We start from the raw sequence: 21220 nt of genomic DNA, 5'->3' as shown, positions 1-21220 counted from the left end.
ACCGGGCCCCCTGCGTGATAGGCGGAAAGCTGCCGCTACGCTATGGAGGCGGACGCTACCAGTCATGATCTGAGGTCACACGCAACAGATCCCTGCACTATGACTCCAGGAGCAAAACCACTGTGTCTCTCCGAAGTACTGGAAGAATGGGAGCTCTCCACAAGTTGCCGTCATACTCCGTAGTAGTGCAAAACCGCGACGCTTTGCTCAACACAATGCGAAGCCATTATTCAACAGTCCATGCGCCCCAGGCACAGCACCACTATATATCAGACCTTCGTGTTGTTAACGGCAACCTGTGTATGGGAGGGTAATTCCCTAGTTTGACTGCTCCTAGTGTCCGACCAATAGTGTGGGATCACACAGAATGGTGCACTGAGTCCGTTACTCTTCCTCGGATGACAAGCATAGATAAGAAGTGATGATGTTCTTGCTGCACAGTAGGCCTATATTACCCTGCTGCGATCAAACGTTGTCGACCGGTAACTTGACGCCGAGTACTGCAGCCCTAAAGTTGCCATGCAGTGCAACATCGGGCCACTATAATATTCGAACGCCACACAAATCTATATATAACATCATTCGCCCAGCAGGCCAAATGGAGACCCACAGTTCCGCCCCTTTCAGACGGTTAGGAGCTGATAACACCGTTTCACATGAGTACGCGGCATCTCCGTTTCGTTCGCAGTGCACACTCAACATTCGACGCTGTTGACACCCAGTACGAGGCGTGGTAACACCACCAAATAAGAACAGCAGCAATGACTAATGCAGTCTGATGGCAGTTCTACCTGCAACACAAAACAGCAGCTCTGCGGGTACAAAGTTACACTGACATCTGCCAATGTCTTCTGGCTGCTTCAGTTTTTCCGTCAAGCAATATTTACATAGGGACTCCCTCCTAATAGTCGTCATGCGCATTTTCTCTGGTGTTTCGGCAGATGTTTGCAATTTCTTTTTTTCAATATGTTGTTGTTGTTGTGGTCTTCAGTCCTGAGACTGGTTTGATGCAGCTCTCCATGCTACTCTATCCTGTGCAAGGTTCTTCATCTCCCAGTACTTACTGCAACCTACATCCTTCTGAATCTGCTTAATGTATTCATCTCTTGGTCTCCCTATACGATTTTTACCTTCCACGCTGCCCTCCAATGCTAAATTTGTGATCCCTTGATGCCTCAGAACATGCCCTACCAATATGTAGCTGGAGTCATCCCAAATAAATACTGCTTATCAGCTCCACCATAGGACGCCCAGTGTGGACACAAAGTGTCAGTTGTTACCACATTGCAACAAAATGATTTTTAAAGCGGAATTTTACGTTTCCATTCGATAGAAAATCTAAACTCCGTCCCAACAGGCATTAAAGGCCCAACGAAACAGTCAGACCGCCGTGCCATCCTCACCCTATAGGCGTCATTAAATCGGATATGGAGGAGCACGTGTTCAACACCCCGTACTCCCCGCCGTTGTCAGCTCCTCTGTCAAGTAGCTCCCTCAGTTTGCCTCACAAGGGCTGAGTGCACCCCGCTTGTCAACAGAGATCGATAGACCGAATGGTGACCCATCCAAGTGCTATCCGAGACCGATAGCAGTTAACTTCGATTATCTGACAGAAACCGGTGTTACCACTGTGGCATGGCCGTTGCCTTTCCACGCTTTATTTGTTCATCAGACCCAGAAAATATTAGATACAGGCCCCCAGGTAGATGCTATTTTCCTTGACTTCCGGAAGGCGTTCGATACAGTTCCGCACTATCGCCTGATAAACAAAGTAAGAGCCTACGGAATATCAAACAAGCTGTATGGCTGGATTGAAGAGTTTTTAGCAAACAGAACACACCATGTTGTTATCAATGGAGAGACATCTACAGACGTTAAAGTAACCTCTGACGTGCCACAGGGGAGTGTTATGGGACCATTGCTTTTCACTATATATATATATAAATGACCTAGTAGATAGTGTCGGAAGTTCCATGTGACTTTTCGCGGATGATGCTGTAGTATACAGAGAAGTTGCAGCTTTAGAAAATTGTAGCGAAATGCAGGAAGATCTGCAGCGGATAGGCACTTGGTGCAGGGAGTGGCAACTGACCCTTAACGTAGACAAACGTAATGTATTGCGAATACATAGAAATAGGGATCCTTTATTGCACGATTATATGATAGCGGAACAGACACTGGTAGCAGTTACTTCTGTAAAATATCTGGGAGTATGCGTACGGAACGATTTGAAGTGGAATGATCATATAAAATTAATTGTTGGTAAGGCGGGTACCAGGTTGAGATTCATTGGGAGAGTCCTTAGAAAATGTAGTCCATCAACAAAGGAGGTGGCTTACAAAACACTCGTTCGACCTATACTTGAGTATTGCTCATCAGTGTGGGATCCGTACCAGGTCGAGTTGACAGAGGAGACAAATGGTTCAAATGGGTCTGAGCACTATGGGACTTAACATCTGAGGTCATCAGTCCCCTAGAACTTAGAACGACTTAAACCTAACTAACCTAAGGACATCACACACATCCATGCCCGAGGCAGGATTCGAACCTGCGACCGTAGCAGTCGCGCGGTTCCGGACTGCAGCGCCTAGAACCGCGTGGCCACCGAGGTCGGCCAGAGGAGACAGAGAAGATCCAAAGAAGAGCGGCGCGTTTCGTCACAGGGTTATTTGGTAACCGTGATAGCGTTACGGAGATGTTTAGCAAACTCAAGTGGCAGACTCTGCAAGAGAGGCGCTCTGCATCGCGGTGTAGCTTGCTGTCCAGGTTTCGAGAGGGTGCGTTTCTGGATGAGGTATCGAATATATTGCTTCCCCCTACTTATACCTCCCGAGGAGATCACGAATGTAAAATTAGAGAGATTCGAGCGCGCACGGAGGCTTTCAGACAGTCGTTCTTCCCGCGAACCATACGTGACTGGAACAGAAAAGGGAGGTAATGACAGTGGCACGTAAAGTGCCCTCCGCCACACACAGTTGGGTGGCTTGCGGAGTATAAATGTAGATGTAGATTTAGATGTAGATAGAGCTTCCCAAATTAGTCAGTTACGATATTCCTTTTATTGCTACGGTATTAACAGGTGCAATAAAACACCATGATTAAACAATACTCCAGCAGCGAATACGTTACTGTGCTGCATGGCAGTAGCAGGCATCGCGCGTCAGGGTGGTATTTGGCTCGTTGCTGGGCAACCCATCATCGTAGTGTTTTAATGTTCCTTTTCATGTATATACGAATATACCAATTGACCGATTTGGGACTACTCTATCGAATGGGCACGTAAAACCTACTTTAAAAATTATTTTTCTTGAAATGGTAAACAAATCGAAACTTTCCTCTACGCTAGGCATCACATGAAAGTGGTGAGTTCTTTGGTCTTCTACACACTGCAAAAATCAAATTCTAAGTATCTGCTGAAATACGAGAGAAAATGAGGCCTTATGATTCTTATGAAGGACATGTGGTATATTCATTGACGTGGAATCATAATCCACGTCCCCACACCGACTAAATTCCCCCAGGTGCGCTATTATCACATGTCCCATGGGACAAATTGTGTTAGTTAGTTGCATGGTCCATAGATTGTTTGAACGATTCTTTTATTGAATGACGGCCGCTGTGGCCGGCGGTTCTAGGCGCTTCAGTCCGGAACCGCGCTGCTGCTACGGTCGCAGGTTCGAATCCTGCTTCTGGCATGGATGTGTGTGTTGTCCTTAAGTTAGTTAGGTTTAAGTAATTCTAGGTCTAGGGGACTGATGACCTCAGATGTTAAGTCCCATAGTGCTTAGAGCCATTTGAACCTTTTTTTTTGTGTAGAATGATGTGGAACGATTCAGTTCACAGGATAGTGTAAATGATTGGTGTTAACATAAATGGACACATTATTTTTAGTCCTGGCTGCGATTTTTTTAAGTGGAAATTCATCAATGGAGTAGAATTGTCCACGAGTAATGGTTTTAAATTATATTTAAAACTTGCTTCTCTACCTGTCAGGCATTCTGTGTTATTGGTCAAATGATAAAAAATTTGGTTGCTACGTAGTGAACTCCTTTCTGACTACTGACAGATTTAACAATAAGTAAAAAAAAAAAAAACTTTTTTCCCTTTAATGTTTTGGGTATGTACATTACTGTTCTTCTCAAGTTATGATGGATTATTTATGACGAATTTCATTAGCGAATATATATATTGGGACGGCTCAGCTTAAATGCCTACCTCCTTGAACACGCCTCTAGGTGAACAGCAAGTGGTATTCTTACTTTTTTAATTGTTTGAGAAGCTTAGTAATATCTTTGTTTCAGTTCAATTTTTCGTGAATATTTACACCAAAAAATCTGGAGCATTCAATCTATTTACTGACTGCTGCTCATGTATGAAATCAGTTTTTGGTATGACTTTACTTGTTGTTCAGAAGTGAATATAGTGTTTTTTTCTTTTTCCAAATTTATGGAAAGCCTATTTTCAGAGAACACTTAATAATTCTTTGAAAAATGTCTTTTAACAACTATTCTGTTGATTTCTCTCATATGGAATTTATTATAACACTAGTATCACCTCCAAAAATACCAGTTTTTCTTGTTGAATCTTAGGTGGAAGGTCATTCACTTATATAAGGAATAGCAGTGGACCCAAAATTGGACCCTATGGGACTCTTTCTGTGATTGTTTTATCCTGAGCCACTAGAATTTTCTATCTTTACGACAACGTCTGCATTATTCAGCACAACTCTTTGCATGCTGTTTGTTAAGTGATTCAGATTAGATGTGTGTAAAGCCATCAGTTCCATAAAACTTGAGTTTTTCTAAGAGGGTATCATGTCTGCTCAATCAAACGCCTTGCAAGAATCACCAAAAATACCAACTGGTGATGTGCTATTACATAAAGCTTGAATTGTTTGATGAGTGAACGTATAAATAGCATTCTGAGTCGAGAAATCCTTCTGGAATCCAAGTTAGTTCTGTTGTAAATTCGTTGGTGCACACATTATTGACAATGAAAACTTGATACAGGGCTGGAGACGTCTTCAGATGCCCTAAAGGTTAAAGGATCTCTTCAGGAAAAGAAGAAAATCCCTATTCGAGTTCTGTTACGGTTCAAATTTTCGTTGTTTTGCAGATTCAGTAGCTCTGGCCAGTCAGCGGCCCTTTCAGTAAAGCTGCACGGTGGGGTAACTCCTGATCTTGTATGTCTACAGAGGACGCGATCAGGATGGGACGCGGTGTTCTACCTGTCAGCGGGCCTGGCTGTGGCGGGCTACACCATCTACGCCACGTGCACCAGAGCTGAGGAGCAGCCATGGAACACGCCCCCTCCAGGTAAGCTCTCCAGGGAACTCGCCTTCTGCAGGCGCCATATACCAAGTTGTTCTCCATACTCTTAAAGATACACACTAGTTCTTGTGACAGCTAGAACAGTCCACCACAAACACAGGGTGTTTCACACTTTTTGGGTCAAGTTGAAGAAGGGGATACCAGATCCACAACCGATTGTACGAGGTGCATTCAAGTTCTAAGGCCTCCGATTTTTTTTCTCCGGACTGGAAAGAGATAGGAACATGCGCATTGTTTCAAAATGAGGCCACGTTCATTGTCAATACGTCCCAGAGATGGCAGCACCGTACGGCAGATGGAATTTTACCGCCAGCGGCGAGAATGAGAACTGTTTTAAATACTTAAAATGGCGACGTTTTCCTTACTTGAACAGTGTGCAATCATTCGTTTTCTGAATTTGCGTGGTGTGAAACCAACTGAAATTCATCGGCAGTTGAAGGAGACATGTGGTGATGGAGTTATGGATGTGTCGAAAGTGCGTTCGTGGGTGCGACATTTTAATGAAGGCAGAACATCGTGTGACAACAAACCAAAACAACCTCGGGCTCGCACAAGCCGGTCTGATGACATGATCGAGAAAGTGGAGAGAATTGTTTTGGGGGATCGCCGAATGACTGTTGAACAGATCGCCTCCAGAGTTGGCATTTCTGTGGGTTCTGTGCACACAATCCTGCATGACGACCTGAAAATGCGAAAAGTGTCATCCAGGTGGGTGCCACGAATGCTGACGGACGACCACATGGCTGCCCGTGTGGCATGTTGCCAAGCAATGTTGACGCGCAACGACAGCATGAATGGGACTTTCCTTTCGTCGGGTGTGACAATGGATGAGACGCGGATGCCATTTTTCAATCCACAAACAAAGCGCCAGTCAGCTCAATGGAAGCACACAGATTCACCGCCACCAAAAAAATTTCGGGTAACCGCCAGTGCTGAAAAAATGATGGTGTCCATGTTCTGGGACAGCGAGGGCGTAATCCTTACCCATTGCGTTCCAAAGGGCACTACGGTAACAGGTGCACCCTACGAAAATGTTTGGAAGAACAAATTCCTTCCTGCACTGCAACAAAAACATCCGGGAAGGGCTGCGCGTGTGCTGTTTCACCGAGACAACGCACCCGCACATCGAGCTAACGTTACACAACAGTTTCTTCGTGATAACAACTTTGAAGTGATTCCTCATGCTCCCTACTCACCTGACCTGACTCCTAGTGAGTTTTGGCTTTTTCCAACAATGAAAGACACTCTCCGTGGCCGCACATTCACCAGCCGTGCTGCTATTGCCTCAGCGATCTTCCAGTGGACAAAACAGACTCCTAAAGAAGCCTTCGCCGCTGCCATGGAATCATGGCGTCAGCGTTGTGAAAAATGTGTACGTCTGCAGGGCGATTACGTCGAGAAGTAACGCCAGTTTCATCGATTTTGGGTGAGTAGTTAATTAGAAAAAAATCGGAGGCCTTAGAACTTGAATGCACCTCGTATTGAGATAAGCATTGTTATTGTGTTATGGACATAAACAGTGTTCATCACTTAACAACAATGTAGCTCATAGAAATTATTAAAAAGTGGTGACCGTCAGTCTCAATGAGATGCAACGGCGCATGGAGTTCTGCCACACTCTCTCAATGGTCCCTGTTGTTTGTTGTACCAGGAGAGAGACAGCTCTGACCCTAACAAGCAGGTCTTCATCCGCTTCTACGGAGGTTTCATACACCAATGGATGCATACTGCTAGGTGGTCGCCCACGACCTGACACCATCTCCTCAAAGTCTGGTGAGATATGGAGATCGTGCTGACTGTTGGACAGGACTTCCCCTTCCAATACTATGACGAGGGTCCGTGTTGTTTAGGTGCTCATGAACATTGACATCGAAGTGTGTTGGTGCACCATTGTCTTGAACGCATATCCTTTCACAAACATCAGGGGAACAGTCTCCAAGAACTGTGTCAGCACATCTTGCAGCTATACCTGGTAACATGGACCAGTCAGATGGAGAGGCAGCAAATAAGGTCCTAGAAGGTGATCTTGGAAAGTGCCCACTCATATGTTGACAGAGAATCATTGTTAGTGGCCACCGATGTGGGTGTTGCAGCTGTTGTAAACACTATCACGGGTGAATGAGGCCTCATCTGCGAACAATACAAACTGTACAAGTTTGGCAATAAAGCACTGCTGCAGATAATCCATTGACAGAAGTGACTGCAGGGCTGAAAATCCTTTAGCCCTGTTGTTTGCACATGTTCATTATGATAGGGATGTAATAACTGTTCCACCAGCACTCTTCACATTGTGTCCTTAGAAGTGTACATTTCACAGGCATAATGAGGGATGCGTAGTGCTAGGTGGTCGGCCACGATCCAACACCATCTCCTCAAGGTCTGGTGTTAGGACACATCTTTGACAGGAAGCTTTGCCGGCTCTCTGTGGCATGAATGACCCCATCTCTCGTAATCTTATGTGCACATAGATAAACTTCTTTCAGTTGTCGTACATCCAACCTTTGTATCTGCACAGAGTGTGTACTAATGTATGCAAACTTCGCTTACCACTTAGCATGCAAATAGACAAAACATCTTAACTGTCTTCTCAAACTTAGGGTGTCAAACAGACATTCTAAATAAATATGACACTGGCCCTGTAAGGCAGCTAATATCAGGTGCGGACCATAACAAAAATCATTATAAATGCTTTTGTTACGTACCTAGAATGCATGAATTAATAAAAATGAAAGTTTGGGGTTTATTCTAGTTCAAATGGTTCAAATGGCTGTGAGCACCATGAGACTTAACATCTGAGGTCATCAGTCCCCTAGACTTAGAACTACTTAAACCTAACTAACCTAGAACCGCTCGGTCATAACGGCCGGCGTTTATTCAACTTGTTTGTTCCACGCCATTGTCCATATTGGTAGAGATTGTTTTGTTAGTTTTTGGTAGATGAGATTAACTGTAATTGCCTTTTGTTGATATAAAATGAGGTTCACTCCAAAAGAAACGCACACTATTTTTTTAAATCCATCTTTTATTCTATATGTTTGAACGTTTTACAGTGTGTAGATACATCCCTTAGGAACAGTATTTTCATTCCTCCACATAATTTCCACCCCTCTCAACTGCCTTACACCATCTTGGAACCAGCGCCTGTATACCCTCACGGTAAAATTCTGGACCAAAATGTCAGAGCCATAGTTTGGCAGCGTGCACAAGGGAGTCATCATCTTCAAACCGTGTTCCATGAAGAGAGTCTTTCAGTTTCCCAAAGAGATGATAGTCACATGGAGCCATGGACTGTAAGGCGGGTGTTTCAGTGTTGTCCATCCGAGTTTTGTGATCGCTTCCATGGTTTTTTGACTAACATGTGGCCGTGCATTGTCGTGCAGCAGAAAAACATCCTGCTTTTGCCAATGTGGTTGAACATGACTCAGTCGAGCTTGAAGTTTCTTCAGTGTCGTCACATATGTATCAGAATTTTTGGTGGTTCCACTTGGCATGATATCCACAAGCAAGAGTCCTTCGGAATCGAAAAACACAGTAGCCATAACTTTTCCAGCAGAAGGAGTGGTTTTGAATTTTTTTTTCCTTGGGTGAATTTGCATGACGCCACTCCATTGATTACCTCTTCGTCTCCGGTGAAAGATGATGGAGCCATTTTTCATTACCTGTCACAATTCTTCCAAGAAATTCATCTCCACCATTCTCTTACTGTTCCAAAAGTTCACTGCATACCGTTTTTCTTGTTTCTTTGTGAGCCACTGTCAACATCCTGGGAAACCACCTGGCGCAAACCCTTTTTAACGCCAACAATTTCAGTGTTCTGCAAAAACTTCGTCTATCCCAACGTAGCGTGACAATTCGTTCACTGTGATGCGTCTGTCAGCAGTCACCAATTCGTTAACTCCCTGCACATTGTCTGGAGTGTGTGCTGTACGAGGCCTGCCTCTGCGAGGACAGTCCTAAATATTGACATGCCTGCTTTCATCACATAACCTGCTTGCCCACGGACTAACTGTACTGCGATCGACAGCAGCATCTCCATACACCCTTTTCAACCTCTTGTGGATGTTTCCCACTGTCTCGTTTTCACAGCACAGGAATTCTATGACAGCACGTTGCTTCTGACGAACATCAAGTGTAGCAATCATCTTGAAGACATGCTGTGACGGCGCCACTCACGGGAACAGGTTGAACTAAGTTTGAAAACAAGCAGGAAGGATGTATCTACACACTGTAAAACTTTCACACATACAGAATGAAAACTGTATTTTTACAAAAATAGTGTGCATTTCTTTTGGAGTGACCCTCATATAATTATTATTTTCTGAGGATCTCATACTGTATCGTCCTGTCGTTATCGATCTAGCTCATGTAAGGTCCGTAAAATCTGGATGCCTTATACAGTTAGGATAACGCCTCATTGGGAAGCGTTCCGTGTATATTCGCGCTGTTTTACGGGTACTACATCCTGCCACACCACACATTAAATGATTGTATGGCTACTCTCGTGACAAGTAATGTCCCATCTTTAACTTCGCATCATGCGTTGAGCACAGTTACACACCTCACCATGGACAGATCACAAGCTGCCTGATGCAATGGACATGTGACACCAATGATAGTGGTGTGCGTTTGGAACAGGTTAATGCGCTGATGCAATGCATGCATTTGTCACATGACGACGTGCTAGGAGCTGGGATATGTACAGTATGTTTGTTTCCAGTGTGCAACACCTGGGATACTTGCGAGAGAGAGCCACAACTGCATGAACCGTTGCAATACATGCACTGAGATTTGAGGTCATCGCTTTAAACAGTTACTATGAACCAAGATGTTGTTCCGTGGTGTACACTGTGTATGTCCATAACACGATAACTATCGATTTTCGACCATTAGTTACTTGTCTCAATATAATCGGTTGTGGGCCCACTATCACCTGTTTCAATTTGACCCAAAAGGTTTCAGACAACCTATATATCCACAACGACGTCTTCAAATGGTTCAAATGGCTCTGAGCACTATGGGACTCAACTGCTTTGGTCATCAGTCCCCTAGAACTTAGAACTACTTAAACCTAACTAACCTAAGGACATCACACACATCCATGCCCGAGGCAGGATTCGAACCTGCGACCGCAGCAGTCGCACTGTTCCGGACTGCGCGCCTAGAACCGCGAGACCACCGCGGCCGGCACAACGAGGTCTGTATTGATGAGTAAAATCATTGTGGCTGCCAGATACCAGTAGACTGAACACGGCTGACCGTCACTGCGAGCATGTGATACACTAAGAAAATTATGTAAACAGAGTGGATATGAATGGGAAATCATTCCAAGGGAGATACGGGTCGCAAACTGGAAAAATACGTGGTGACGCAAACGACCTTGACAAAAGGGCAGATTGTAATGATCTGGCGCCTGAAAACGAGCATTTTCCAAACCGCGAAGCTGGTCGTTGGTTCGTGTGCTACTGTGTTGAGCACATATAGAAAGTAGTTCAAGGACGGTGAAATCACGAGCATTCGACAGGCTGTAAGATAGCCACACCTCATCACAAAAATTGGGGGTCGGACGCATACCAACTCGATAAAACAGGATGGGCGGCGATCTGTGGAATATTTGACGCCAAAGTACAATGAGTTTTCAGACATAAGTGGTTCGGAGAACACCGTTCAGTTCACATTGATGAACAGGAGGCTTCGTAGAAGACGAGTGCAACGTATTGCGATGTTGGCCCAACGGCCTCATCGATTACTATTGCAGTGAGTACAGGATCATCGAGATTGGATCATGGATCAATGGAATCACGTTTCTTGTTACATCAGGTCGATACACCGTCATCCAGGAGTATGGCTGCTCGAAAAATGTTCCGCGCCACGGACGCGAGCCATTAGTAGCTTTACGTTATGTCGGACATTCACTCGGGCTTCCGTAGGACCTGTGGAAGTAATCGAATGCACTGTAACAGCTGTGGAGTTCGTGAAAGGGACTGTGGACCACCTGCATTCCTTCAGGCTTGATGTTTTCTCTGACGGCGACATCATCTTCCAGCAGAATAACTGTATGTGTAACAAATTCAGAATCGTAGTACAGTCTTTTTCAAGAGCCTGCCAGTGCTCACGTTGATGTCTTGTCCACAAAATTCACATGATCTGAACCCTCCTGAAAACATGTGAGGATTTAGAACCGTCCACATATATCACGGAATATTTGTCACACATTGAATCATACGGTTGAAAGTGAAACACAGGTGTTAAGTCGTAGTGTTTTTGAACGTGTAAAGTCATTACTTTGGCAAGTTAAGTTATACAGGGTGTTACAAAAAGGTACAGCCAAACTTTCAGGAAACATTCCTCACACACAAAGAAAGAAAATATGTTATGTGGACATGTGTCCGGAAACGCTTACTTTCCATGTTAGAGCTCATTTTATTACTTCTCTTCAAATCACATTAATCATGGAATGGAAACACACAGCATCAGAACGTACCAGCGTGACTTCAAACACTTTGTTACAGGAAATGTTCAAAATGTCCTCCGTTAGCGAGGATACATGCATCCACCCTCCGTCGCATGGAATCCCTGATGCGCTGATGCAGCCCTGGAGAATGGCGTATTGCATCACAGCCGTCCACAATACGAGCACGAAGAGTCTCTACATTTGGTACCGGGGTTGCGTAGACAAGAGCTTTCAAATGCTCCCATAAATGAAAGTCAAGAGGGTTGACGTCAGGAGAGCGTGGAGGCCATGGAATTGGTCCGCCTCTACCAATACATCGGTCACTGAATCTGTTGTTGAGCACTTCGACTGAAATATGCAGGAGCTCCATCGTGCATGAACCACATGTTGTGTGGTACTTGTAAAGGCACATGTTCTAGCAGCACAGGTAGAGTATCCCGTATGAAATCATGATAACGTGATCCATTGAGCGTAGGTGGAAGAACATGGGGCCCAATCAAGATATCACCAACAATGCCTGCCCAAATGTTCACAGAACGTTCACACAAGCACCGAAGTCAACATTACCTTCCTTCAATTGGGCCAACTGGCGGTGTGCTACGGTCGCAGGTTCGAATCCTGCCTCGGGCATGGATGTGTGTGATGTCCTTAGGTTAGTTAGGTTTAAGTAGTTCTAAGCTCTAAGGGACTGATGACCACAGATGTTAAGTCCCATAGTGCTCAGAGCCATTTGAACCATTTTTTTTTTTTTTTTTGAGGAAGTACAGTACATACTGACGAAACTAAAATGAGCTCTAACATGGAAATTAAGCGTTTCCGGACACATGTCCACATAACATCTTTTCTTTATTTGTGTGTGAGTAATGTTTCCTGAAAGTTTGGCCGTACCTTTTTGTAACACCCTGTATATTCAGTGCATCAAGTAAAAGAATTCTGTGAAGTATTTGTAAAGGCTTCGTCAAAAAAAAAAAAATTCACAGTGTCTTCATTGCACAACAAGAATTTCAAAAAACAAATGATAAATGACTCTCTTGGTATTTTCTCTTGCACTTTATTGCTTTAGCAAGCATGCTTCGTGCATTACTTTTCCTTCTAGTCTTACGAATCTTCTTTCTTTTTACTTAATTCACGTGTTTACGTCTTTTTTCTTGTTTCAGACGAGCAACCCAAAGAAAACTGCGGAAGAGGAATCGACAGCATGATCTTCGATGGTGATCAGAGATCTCCTAGCTCTTCTATTAAAGCCAACCATGACACTGTAGAAAATACCACGTCCTCTTCTATTAAAGCGAACCAGCACACTGAATACAGTACCACATCCTCTCCTAGTAAAGCCAACCAGCACGCTGTAGACAATACCACGTCTGTACCTGTTGTTTAGAGCAAGCACAAAGGACCGCTAACCCGTATCGGGATGAACGATCTGAACAGATGTTCAGAGAATGGAAGCATTTAGATGCTCGTGGACATATGAAATACTCATTTACTCCAGTTTAAATTATGTTCAAGTCTCCATAGAGTCGCATACATCAATTTTTGTAGTTCCTTCAAGACACGTATCTGGTGCGTGTAAATTTAGTAATGTTTACAGTTTAGCATTATACGTAGTGTACAATGTCTAAGTAAGCGTCTTATTTCCAGGTTTTCTCATGTACTTTCACGGAATGTGACTGCCGTTTTCCATATCAGTTTCGTAGACATTCCAGTGGTCTTTCTGATGTAGATACGAAGCAATGTTAGAAATATGGCCCACATTGCAGGAGCCTACATTATAGCCTCTGGCCCTAAATCTGTCAGTATTATTTACAATAGTTGTTGTATTTCGCTATTGCCGACATATTCGCGTAAGATATTTAACAGCTTCGATTAATAAAGGGAACAGCCAATCAGTTACCGGAACAGTTCCGGCAATTGATTGGCTGTTTACTTTATGATCGAAGCTTACCCGCAGTTGCTCTTAACAGCCATTTTAAAGATTATGATATTCAGCAAATTAAAAAATTATCCTTTATTTCAACGCCACAGTCGCATATTTGTTTTTGTCAGGCACAATTTCGATCAATGTTTTATCTTCTTCAAAGCAGTGTAGTTCCGTAAGCAAAGCTTCGTATCGCTGTGGAACTATACATCAGACAGTACACAACTCCACTGTTCTGAACCTGATCAAATATTGATAGAAAATAGTAGTCATAAAAATAAATGTCCAACTGACACAGTGAAATAAAGGATAAATTTTAAAGCTGTTATGTTTAGTGGCACTGTGTATCTTATAACAGCAGTTAACTACTTATTACTCAGAATGACCTGCACCAGAGCCTATTTCATTACTGTCACGAATCTCATTTGTAACTATCCATGACATACCTCATCTTCTCAGCATAAAATGATTTAAAAGTCACAAGAATACTATCTGCAAAACTGTATTACTGACCTTCTGTGTGTGATGGAATTCAAAGCATCACTCTTTGCCCGCTCTGGTAGCAAGCATTACAACTACAATTTCACATGAAAGTAACAGTATAAATGTAAGCAGACTTGTGCATTTGACTCACGTATAACACGCCAACTTATCCTGACAACAATGTAAAGACGATTTCCACGGCATTTGTCCGATCTGTGTTTATTGTGTTAAATGTGTGAAGTGTATGTAGTGAAATATGATGATTGAATCGTTGTGGTATATTTATACTGTTACGAATGGACCTCGTATACAGTGGGTGCAATTTTTGTACATAATTTATATCAATAAATAAAAAAAGATAAAATTTGAACTACTTATGAACAATTCATCCCTCTTCTTTTCAGAGTGATAATTTTTGCCGTATTTACAATAGTTTCAGGTAGAATGTATTTAACATTCTACGTTACACATTCCAGTATTTTTCCTGTTACTCCAAGATTCTTCTTACGAGTGTTGCTCCTACTATGACTACATTAACCAATCTCTATTTCTTTAGAAAGTAGCCATCAATACGTCTCTACGACTAAATGGTGCACTACGACCGCAAAAAAAAAAAGCAAAGACTGGAGGAAGTGATGCTAAGGACTCAGGTTTGCTAAGAACCGATTTCGAATTCCTTTCTGACTGCCGTGGTTTAGGTTTCACGTGTTTCCCCTGAATCAATCGAGCAGGTTTCTTTTTTTCCAAGAAGGTTACTGCCGATTTCCTACATCATTTAATTAAGAAGGAACAGCGTTTCTGTCTTACAAAATTGTAGGAGTTGTAGAGGGGAGTGAGTACATAATATTTTGAACAGGAACCATTTCTGGAAACGTACCGTTTCGACTCTATTATGGTTTTACCGAACTTCTGCTTGCGGAACGGAATTAGGAGTGATGCAGTACGATTATAAAATAACAATTCGAAAGCAAACATAATGAAACATACATTAATCCCTTAAGCAGAGCCGGCCGGGGTGGCCGAGAGGTTCTAGGCGCTACAGTCTGGAACCGCGCGACCGTTACGGTCGCAGGTTCGAATCCTGCCTCGGGCATGGACGTGTGTGATGTCCTTAGGGTAGTTAGGTTTAAGTAGTTCTAAGTTCTAGGGGACTGATGACCTCAGCAGCTAAGTCCCATAGTGCTCAGAGCCACTTGAACCTGAAGCAGATTTGTTTGTATTAACACTACACATTGCATGTTTACACTATCCCAGAACAAAAAAAAACCAGCAAATTCTACGTACAGAACAGTAGAGGCAAAGGTGGAAAAATGGGCCCCTGCTGGTATTATGGGCCCCCTACATATTTGGAAGTACAGGCCATGAATTCTAGCGGAGAGCACATGAGCTACTAGAGCTAGTTGCCTAACTTCACTGTAGAGTGTGCAGACGTAGTAGCTGTCATGGTTTGTGAGTAGTTGTGCTGTGAATTTTTTCGCTGTCATCAAAAGTTTGAAAGGTTAGTGTTTATTTGAATAAAACTCAAATTTCTAACATTTTATTACTAAAACTAAGGTAAGGTACTTATTTGGGTTGTTGTTGGGATGCCGTTTTACATTAATTAACGTCGGTTGCGAACCAACTAACCGTGGGCAAAATCGTTTTCCCCAAGATGTCGAGGGTGGATATATGGGCCCCTTTTGCTGCTGGTATTATGGGCCCCGTAAAATCAATCAGATTGTATGGGACCATTTACAAATATTGCTACTCTTTATGTTTCAGATGCCTCGAAGACATCTTGTACCACCAAAACAATCGAAACGGCAATCGTGGGACAAAGCAAATATGTCAAATGCTATTGTAGCTATTAAAGAGAAAAAGATTGGGTTGAAAAAAGCGGTTAAAGTGTACTCTGTCCCTAACCTAAGGACATCACACACATCCATTCCCGAGGCAGGATTAGAACCTGCGACCGTAGCGGTCGCGCGGTTCCAGACTGTAGCGCCTAGAACCGCTCGACCACCCCAGCCGGCACATGAGTCAGGTCTTAGTGTCGTTCAAAGAAAAATTTCTCGTGTCATCGGCCTGCAGGGAAAAAGGCAAGTTGGTGCATTATCTGCAGCTGTAACAGGATCACTTGATACTTATGTGTGTGACGTTAGTGAATAGACTAGGCGTAGGCTGTGAAAATCATCCCACCAGTAGACTCAATTAACAATGTTCAGAGTGAATCTTTCTTTCATTATACACAAAAATTAAATAAAATTATTTTTTCAAATTTTTGTTTCTTTTTATTTCAAACTACATCGGGGCCCATATTACCAGCACAAATTCTTGACGCCACAAAATGCAGACTATCAGGAAAAATAAAATTTTGTTTAAACTATTAAAAGGTTAAACCAAAACATGTCGTCACTATTTGCAGGATATACTAGAGAAATGCTTTATGTTAATTTCAGGTGATTATACTAAAAATAAAAGGTGTTATATAAAAAAAACAAAGTAGGGGCCCATTTATCCACCTTTACCTATACTGATGCGGCGCGATGTGGCGACCATCAGAGTTGTCATAGACACGGTGCCCACGAAGCATTTTCTGATACACATTCTCCATCCCACCTGGTGTCTCTTCAGTTTGTGGTGCAACGACCATACCTCGTGCCAGCGGATCTTCCTCTATCTCTTCATGAGTCTCACAAATTAAACTTTGGGTAAGGTCAGCGTTTCCGGACAAAGGTTCCTATTCAGAATATTGCGTACGCACCCCCTCTAAAATCCTTTAAGTTTGTAGCGGGAATTTCCGAACACCCTGCATACAGATGGCGACAATCTCGGGTACACAAGATATCAAAGGGCAGTGCACTGACGGAGCCGTCATTTGTATTCAAGTGATTCACGCGAAAAGATTTCCGACGTTATTATGGCAGCACGAAGAGAATTAACAGACTTAGAACGCGAATGGAAAAGAGCCACCGTGGTACAACAACCGAGTTAGAAAACTGCTGCGGAAGCAAAGAGAACTTCACAGCAAACATAAACATAACCAAAACCTTGCAAACAAAAATTACGCGAAGCGAAATGTAGGGTGAGGGGGGCTATGCGAGAGGCGTTCAATGAATTCGAAAGTAAAGTTCTATGTACTGATTTGGCAGAAAATCCTAAGAAATTCTGGTCTTATGTCAAAGCCGTAGGTGGATCAAAACAAAATGTCCAGACACTCTGTGACCAAAATGGTACTGAAACAGAGGATGACAGACTAAAGGCCGAAATACTAAATGCCTTTTTCCAAAGCTGTTTCACAGAGGAAGACTGCACTGTAGTTCCTTCTCTAGATTGTCGCACAAATGACAAAATGGTAGATATCAAAATAGATGACAGAGGGATAGAGAAACAATTAAAATCGCTCAAAAGAGGAAAGGCCGCTGGACCTGATGGGATACCAGTTCTGTTCTACACAGAGTACGCGAAGGAACTTGCCCCTCTTCTTGCAGCGGTGTACCGTAGGTCTCTAAAAGAGCGTAGCGTTCCAAAGGATTGGAAAAGGGCACAGGTCATCCCTGTTTTCAAGAAGGGACGTCGAACAGATTTGCAGAACTATAGACCTATATCTCTAACGTCCATCAGTTGTAGAATTTTGGAACGCGTGTTATGTTCGAATATTATGACTTTTTTGGAGACTAGAAATCTACTCTGTAGGAATCAGCATGGGTTTCGAAAAAGACGGTCGTGTGAAACCCAGCTCGCGCTATTCGTCCACGACACTCAGAGGGCCATAGACAAGGGTTCACAGGTAGATGCCGTGTTTCTTGACTTCCGTAAGGCGTTCGATACAGTTCCCCACAGTCGTTTAATGAACAAAGTAAGAGCATATGGACTATCAGACCAATTGTGTGATGGGATTGAGGAGTTCCTAGATAACAGAAATGCTAAGGACTCAGGTTTGCCAAGAACCGATTTCGAATTCCTTTCTGACTGCCGTGGTTTAGGTTTCACGTGTTTCCCCTGTCATTCTCAATGGAGAGAAGTCTTCCGAAGTAAGAGTGATTTCAGGTGTGCCATAGGGGAGTGTCATGGGACAATATACATAAATGACCTGGTGGATGACATCGGAAGTTCACTGAGGCTTTTTGCGGATGATGCTGTAGTATATCGAGAGGTTGTAACAATGGAAAATTGTACTGAAATGCAGGAGGATCTGCAGCGAACTGACGCATGGTGCAGGGAATGGCAATTGAATATCAATGTAGACAAGTGTAATGTGTTCCAAATACATAGAAAGAAAGATCCCTTATCATTTAGCTACAGCAACTGGAAGCAGTTAATTCCATAAATTATCTGGGAGTACGCATTAGGAGTGATTTAAAATGGAATGATCATATAAAGTTGATCGTCGGTAAAGCAGATGCCAGACTGAGATTCATTGGAAGAATCCTAAGGAAATGCAATCCGAAAACAAAGGAAGTAGGTTACAGTACGCTTGTTCGCCCACTGCTTGAATACTGCTGAACAGTGTGGGATCCGTACCGGATAGGATTGATAGAAGAGATAGCGAAGATCCAACGGAGAGCAGCGCGCTTCGTTACAGGATCATTTAGTAATCGCGAAAGCGTTACGGAGATGATAGATAAACTCCAGTGGAAGACTCTGCAGGAGTGACGCTCAGTAGCTCGGTACGGGCTTTTGTTGAAGTTTCGAGAACATACCTTCACCGAAGAGTCCAGCAGTATATTGCTCCCTCCTACGTATATCTCGCGAAGAGACCATGAGGATAAAATCAGAGAGATTAGAGCCCACACAGAAGCATACAGGCAATCCTTCTCTCCACGAACAATACGAGACTGGAATAGAAGGGAGAACCGATAGAGGTACTCAGGGTACCATCCGCCACACACCGTCAGGTGGCTTGCGGAGTATGGATGTAGATGTAGATGTAGAAATGGTAGTTGGAGTCAGACCCACGAGACATTCCATTTCGGAAATCGTTAGGGAATCCAATACTCCGCGATACACTGTGTCAAGAGTGTACCGAGAATATCAAATTTCAGATAATCCTCTCACTATGGTCAACGCAGTGTTCGACGACCTCCACTTAAAGATTAAGAGTAGCGGCGTTTGCGTGCAGTTTTCGGTGCTAACGGATAAATAACACTGCCTACAGAAATCAATGTGGGACTTACGACGAACGTATTTGTTAGCACAGTGCGGATAAATTTGGCGCTAATGGGCTATGGCCGCAGGCGATATCGCCTGCTGCTCCTCTCCTGGTCTCGTGAACATATCGCTTGGAACCTAGACGACTGGAAAAACGTGACCTGGTCTGATGAGTCCAGATTCCAGCTGGTAAGAGCAGATGGTAGGGTTTGAGTGAGGCGCAGACCCCACGAGGCCAAGGACTCAAGCTGTCAACAAGGCACTGTCCAAGCTGATAGTAGTTCTGTAATGGTGTGGGCTCTGTTTACATGGAACTGACTGGGTTCTTCGGATGTTCGACTGCTTCGACACCATTTGCAGCCATTCGTGGAGGTCACGTTCGTAAACAACGATATAATTTCTATGGATGACAAGTGCCATGTCACACAATTGTTTGCGATTGGTTTGAAGAACATTTTGGACAATTCGAGCGAATGGTTTGGCCACCAATATCACTCGACATGAATTTTATCGAACCTTTAGGGGACATAATCTAGAGGTCAATTCGTGCATAAAATTCTACAAAGGTAACACTTTAGCAATTATGGACGGCTATAGAGGCAGCAAGGGTAAATATTTCTGAAGGGGACTGCCAGAGACCTGATAAGTCCATGTCACGTCGAGTTGCTGCACTATATTGGGCAAAAGAGGTCCGACACGATATTAGGAGGTGTCACGTGACTTTCGTCACCTCATTCTGTAGCATTGTGTACCATTTGCTAGTCGTAAGTGAAACATGTAGTATGAATTACAGACTGATCTGGAACACATATCTTAAGAGAGAGTTTTTTGATCAGGTTGATCAAAACCATTACTCACAGCTCTTGAAGATCAAGGCTTACTGAAGAATATATACGTCAATTCTACAGCTTCCACCAGACTTCATCAGAAACGAAAGACGAGTCAGAAAAATCACCAAAACTGTTCTCGCCAGCCAATACACTGAAGCGAAAAAAGCATAAATCAAAAATTAAGATACCAATCTGTAAAGGAGATTTTACATTTAGCAGTCGAAGACAACGGCTGAATGTCGCAGAGAAAGAAATTAACAGAAGAGGCCTGGAATTGGTTTGGTAAACTAAAAACGTTTTTTCAACTTAAGCTTTGATGTGTCTATAAAGAAGAGTTGCGGTATTTCAAAAAAAAAAAAAAAAAAATTAATGGTGGCCCTCAACTACGAACCCTCAGACTCAGAGTTGAAATATTTAAAATTTTGGGCTGGGTTTGTTGTCTAGAGGCTGAGATACGTAGTAGCCGCATTACATGCCAGATACTACTGAATCTACAGTATACAATATGAATACACACATGAATCGAATGGTCGAAGGTTTCTATCACTCGCCAATTGCGAAATTTGAATGTAACATATTAATTTATAAATGAAAGATTACAATTAAATGAAATCTTCAGGGCCGGCCGCGGTTGTCTCGCGGTTCTAGGCGCGCAGTCCGGAACCGCGCGACTGCTACGTTCGCAGGTTCGAATCCTGCCTCGGGCATGGATGTGTGTGCTGTCCTTAGGTTAGTTAGGTTTAAGTAGTTCTAAGTTCTAGGGGACTGATGACCACAGATGTTAAGTCCCATAGTGCTCAGAGCCATTTGAAATCTTTAGGTACTAGTTTAACGACTTTAAATGTTGAGTACGATAGCAGAAGTACCTTTAAGAATGCCACTTATTACTGTAAAACACCTGTTGGTGTCGATGGTCCAGCAATAAAATAAAACATAAGTTAAATATGGCTCTGAGCACTATGCGACTTAACCTCTGAGGTCATCGGTCGCCTAGAACTTAGAACTAATTAAACCTAACTAACCTAAGGACATCACACACATCCATGCCCGAGGCAGGATTCGAACCTGCGACCATAGT

At 43.2% G+C, this 21220-nt stretch overlaps 1 protein-coding gene across 1 annotated transcript in view; it reads left to right on the top strand.

The window, feature by feature from the left end:
- LOC126252579 (sialin-like) overlaps positions 1-13162 on the top strand; it is a 66686-nt gene extending 53524 nt beyond the window's left edge. Inside the window, exons 8-9 of the mRNA XM_049953480.1 lie at positions 5195-5315; positions 12939-13162. Of these exons, the coding sequence (XP_049809437.1) occupies positions 5195-5315; positions 12939-13162 (345 nt within the window). The remainder of the gene's footprint in view (positions 1-5194; positions 5316-12938) is intronic.
- Positions 13163-21220: the final 8058 nt, after the last annotated feature.

Source organism: Schistocerca nitens, chromosome 4 (assembly GCF_023898315.1).
Source record: "Schistocerca nitens isolate TAMUIC-IGC-003100 chromosome 4, iqSchNite1.1, whole genome shotgun sequence".
Taxonomy (NCBI): domain Eukaryota; kingdom Metazoa; phylum Arthropoda; class Insecta; order Orthoptera; family Acrididae; genus Schistocerca; species Schistocerca nitens.
This window is presented reverse-complemented; position numbering and strand designations above follow the sequence as displayed.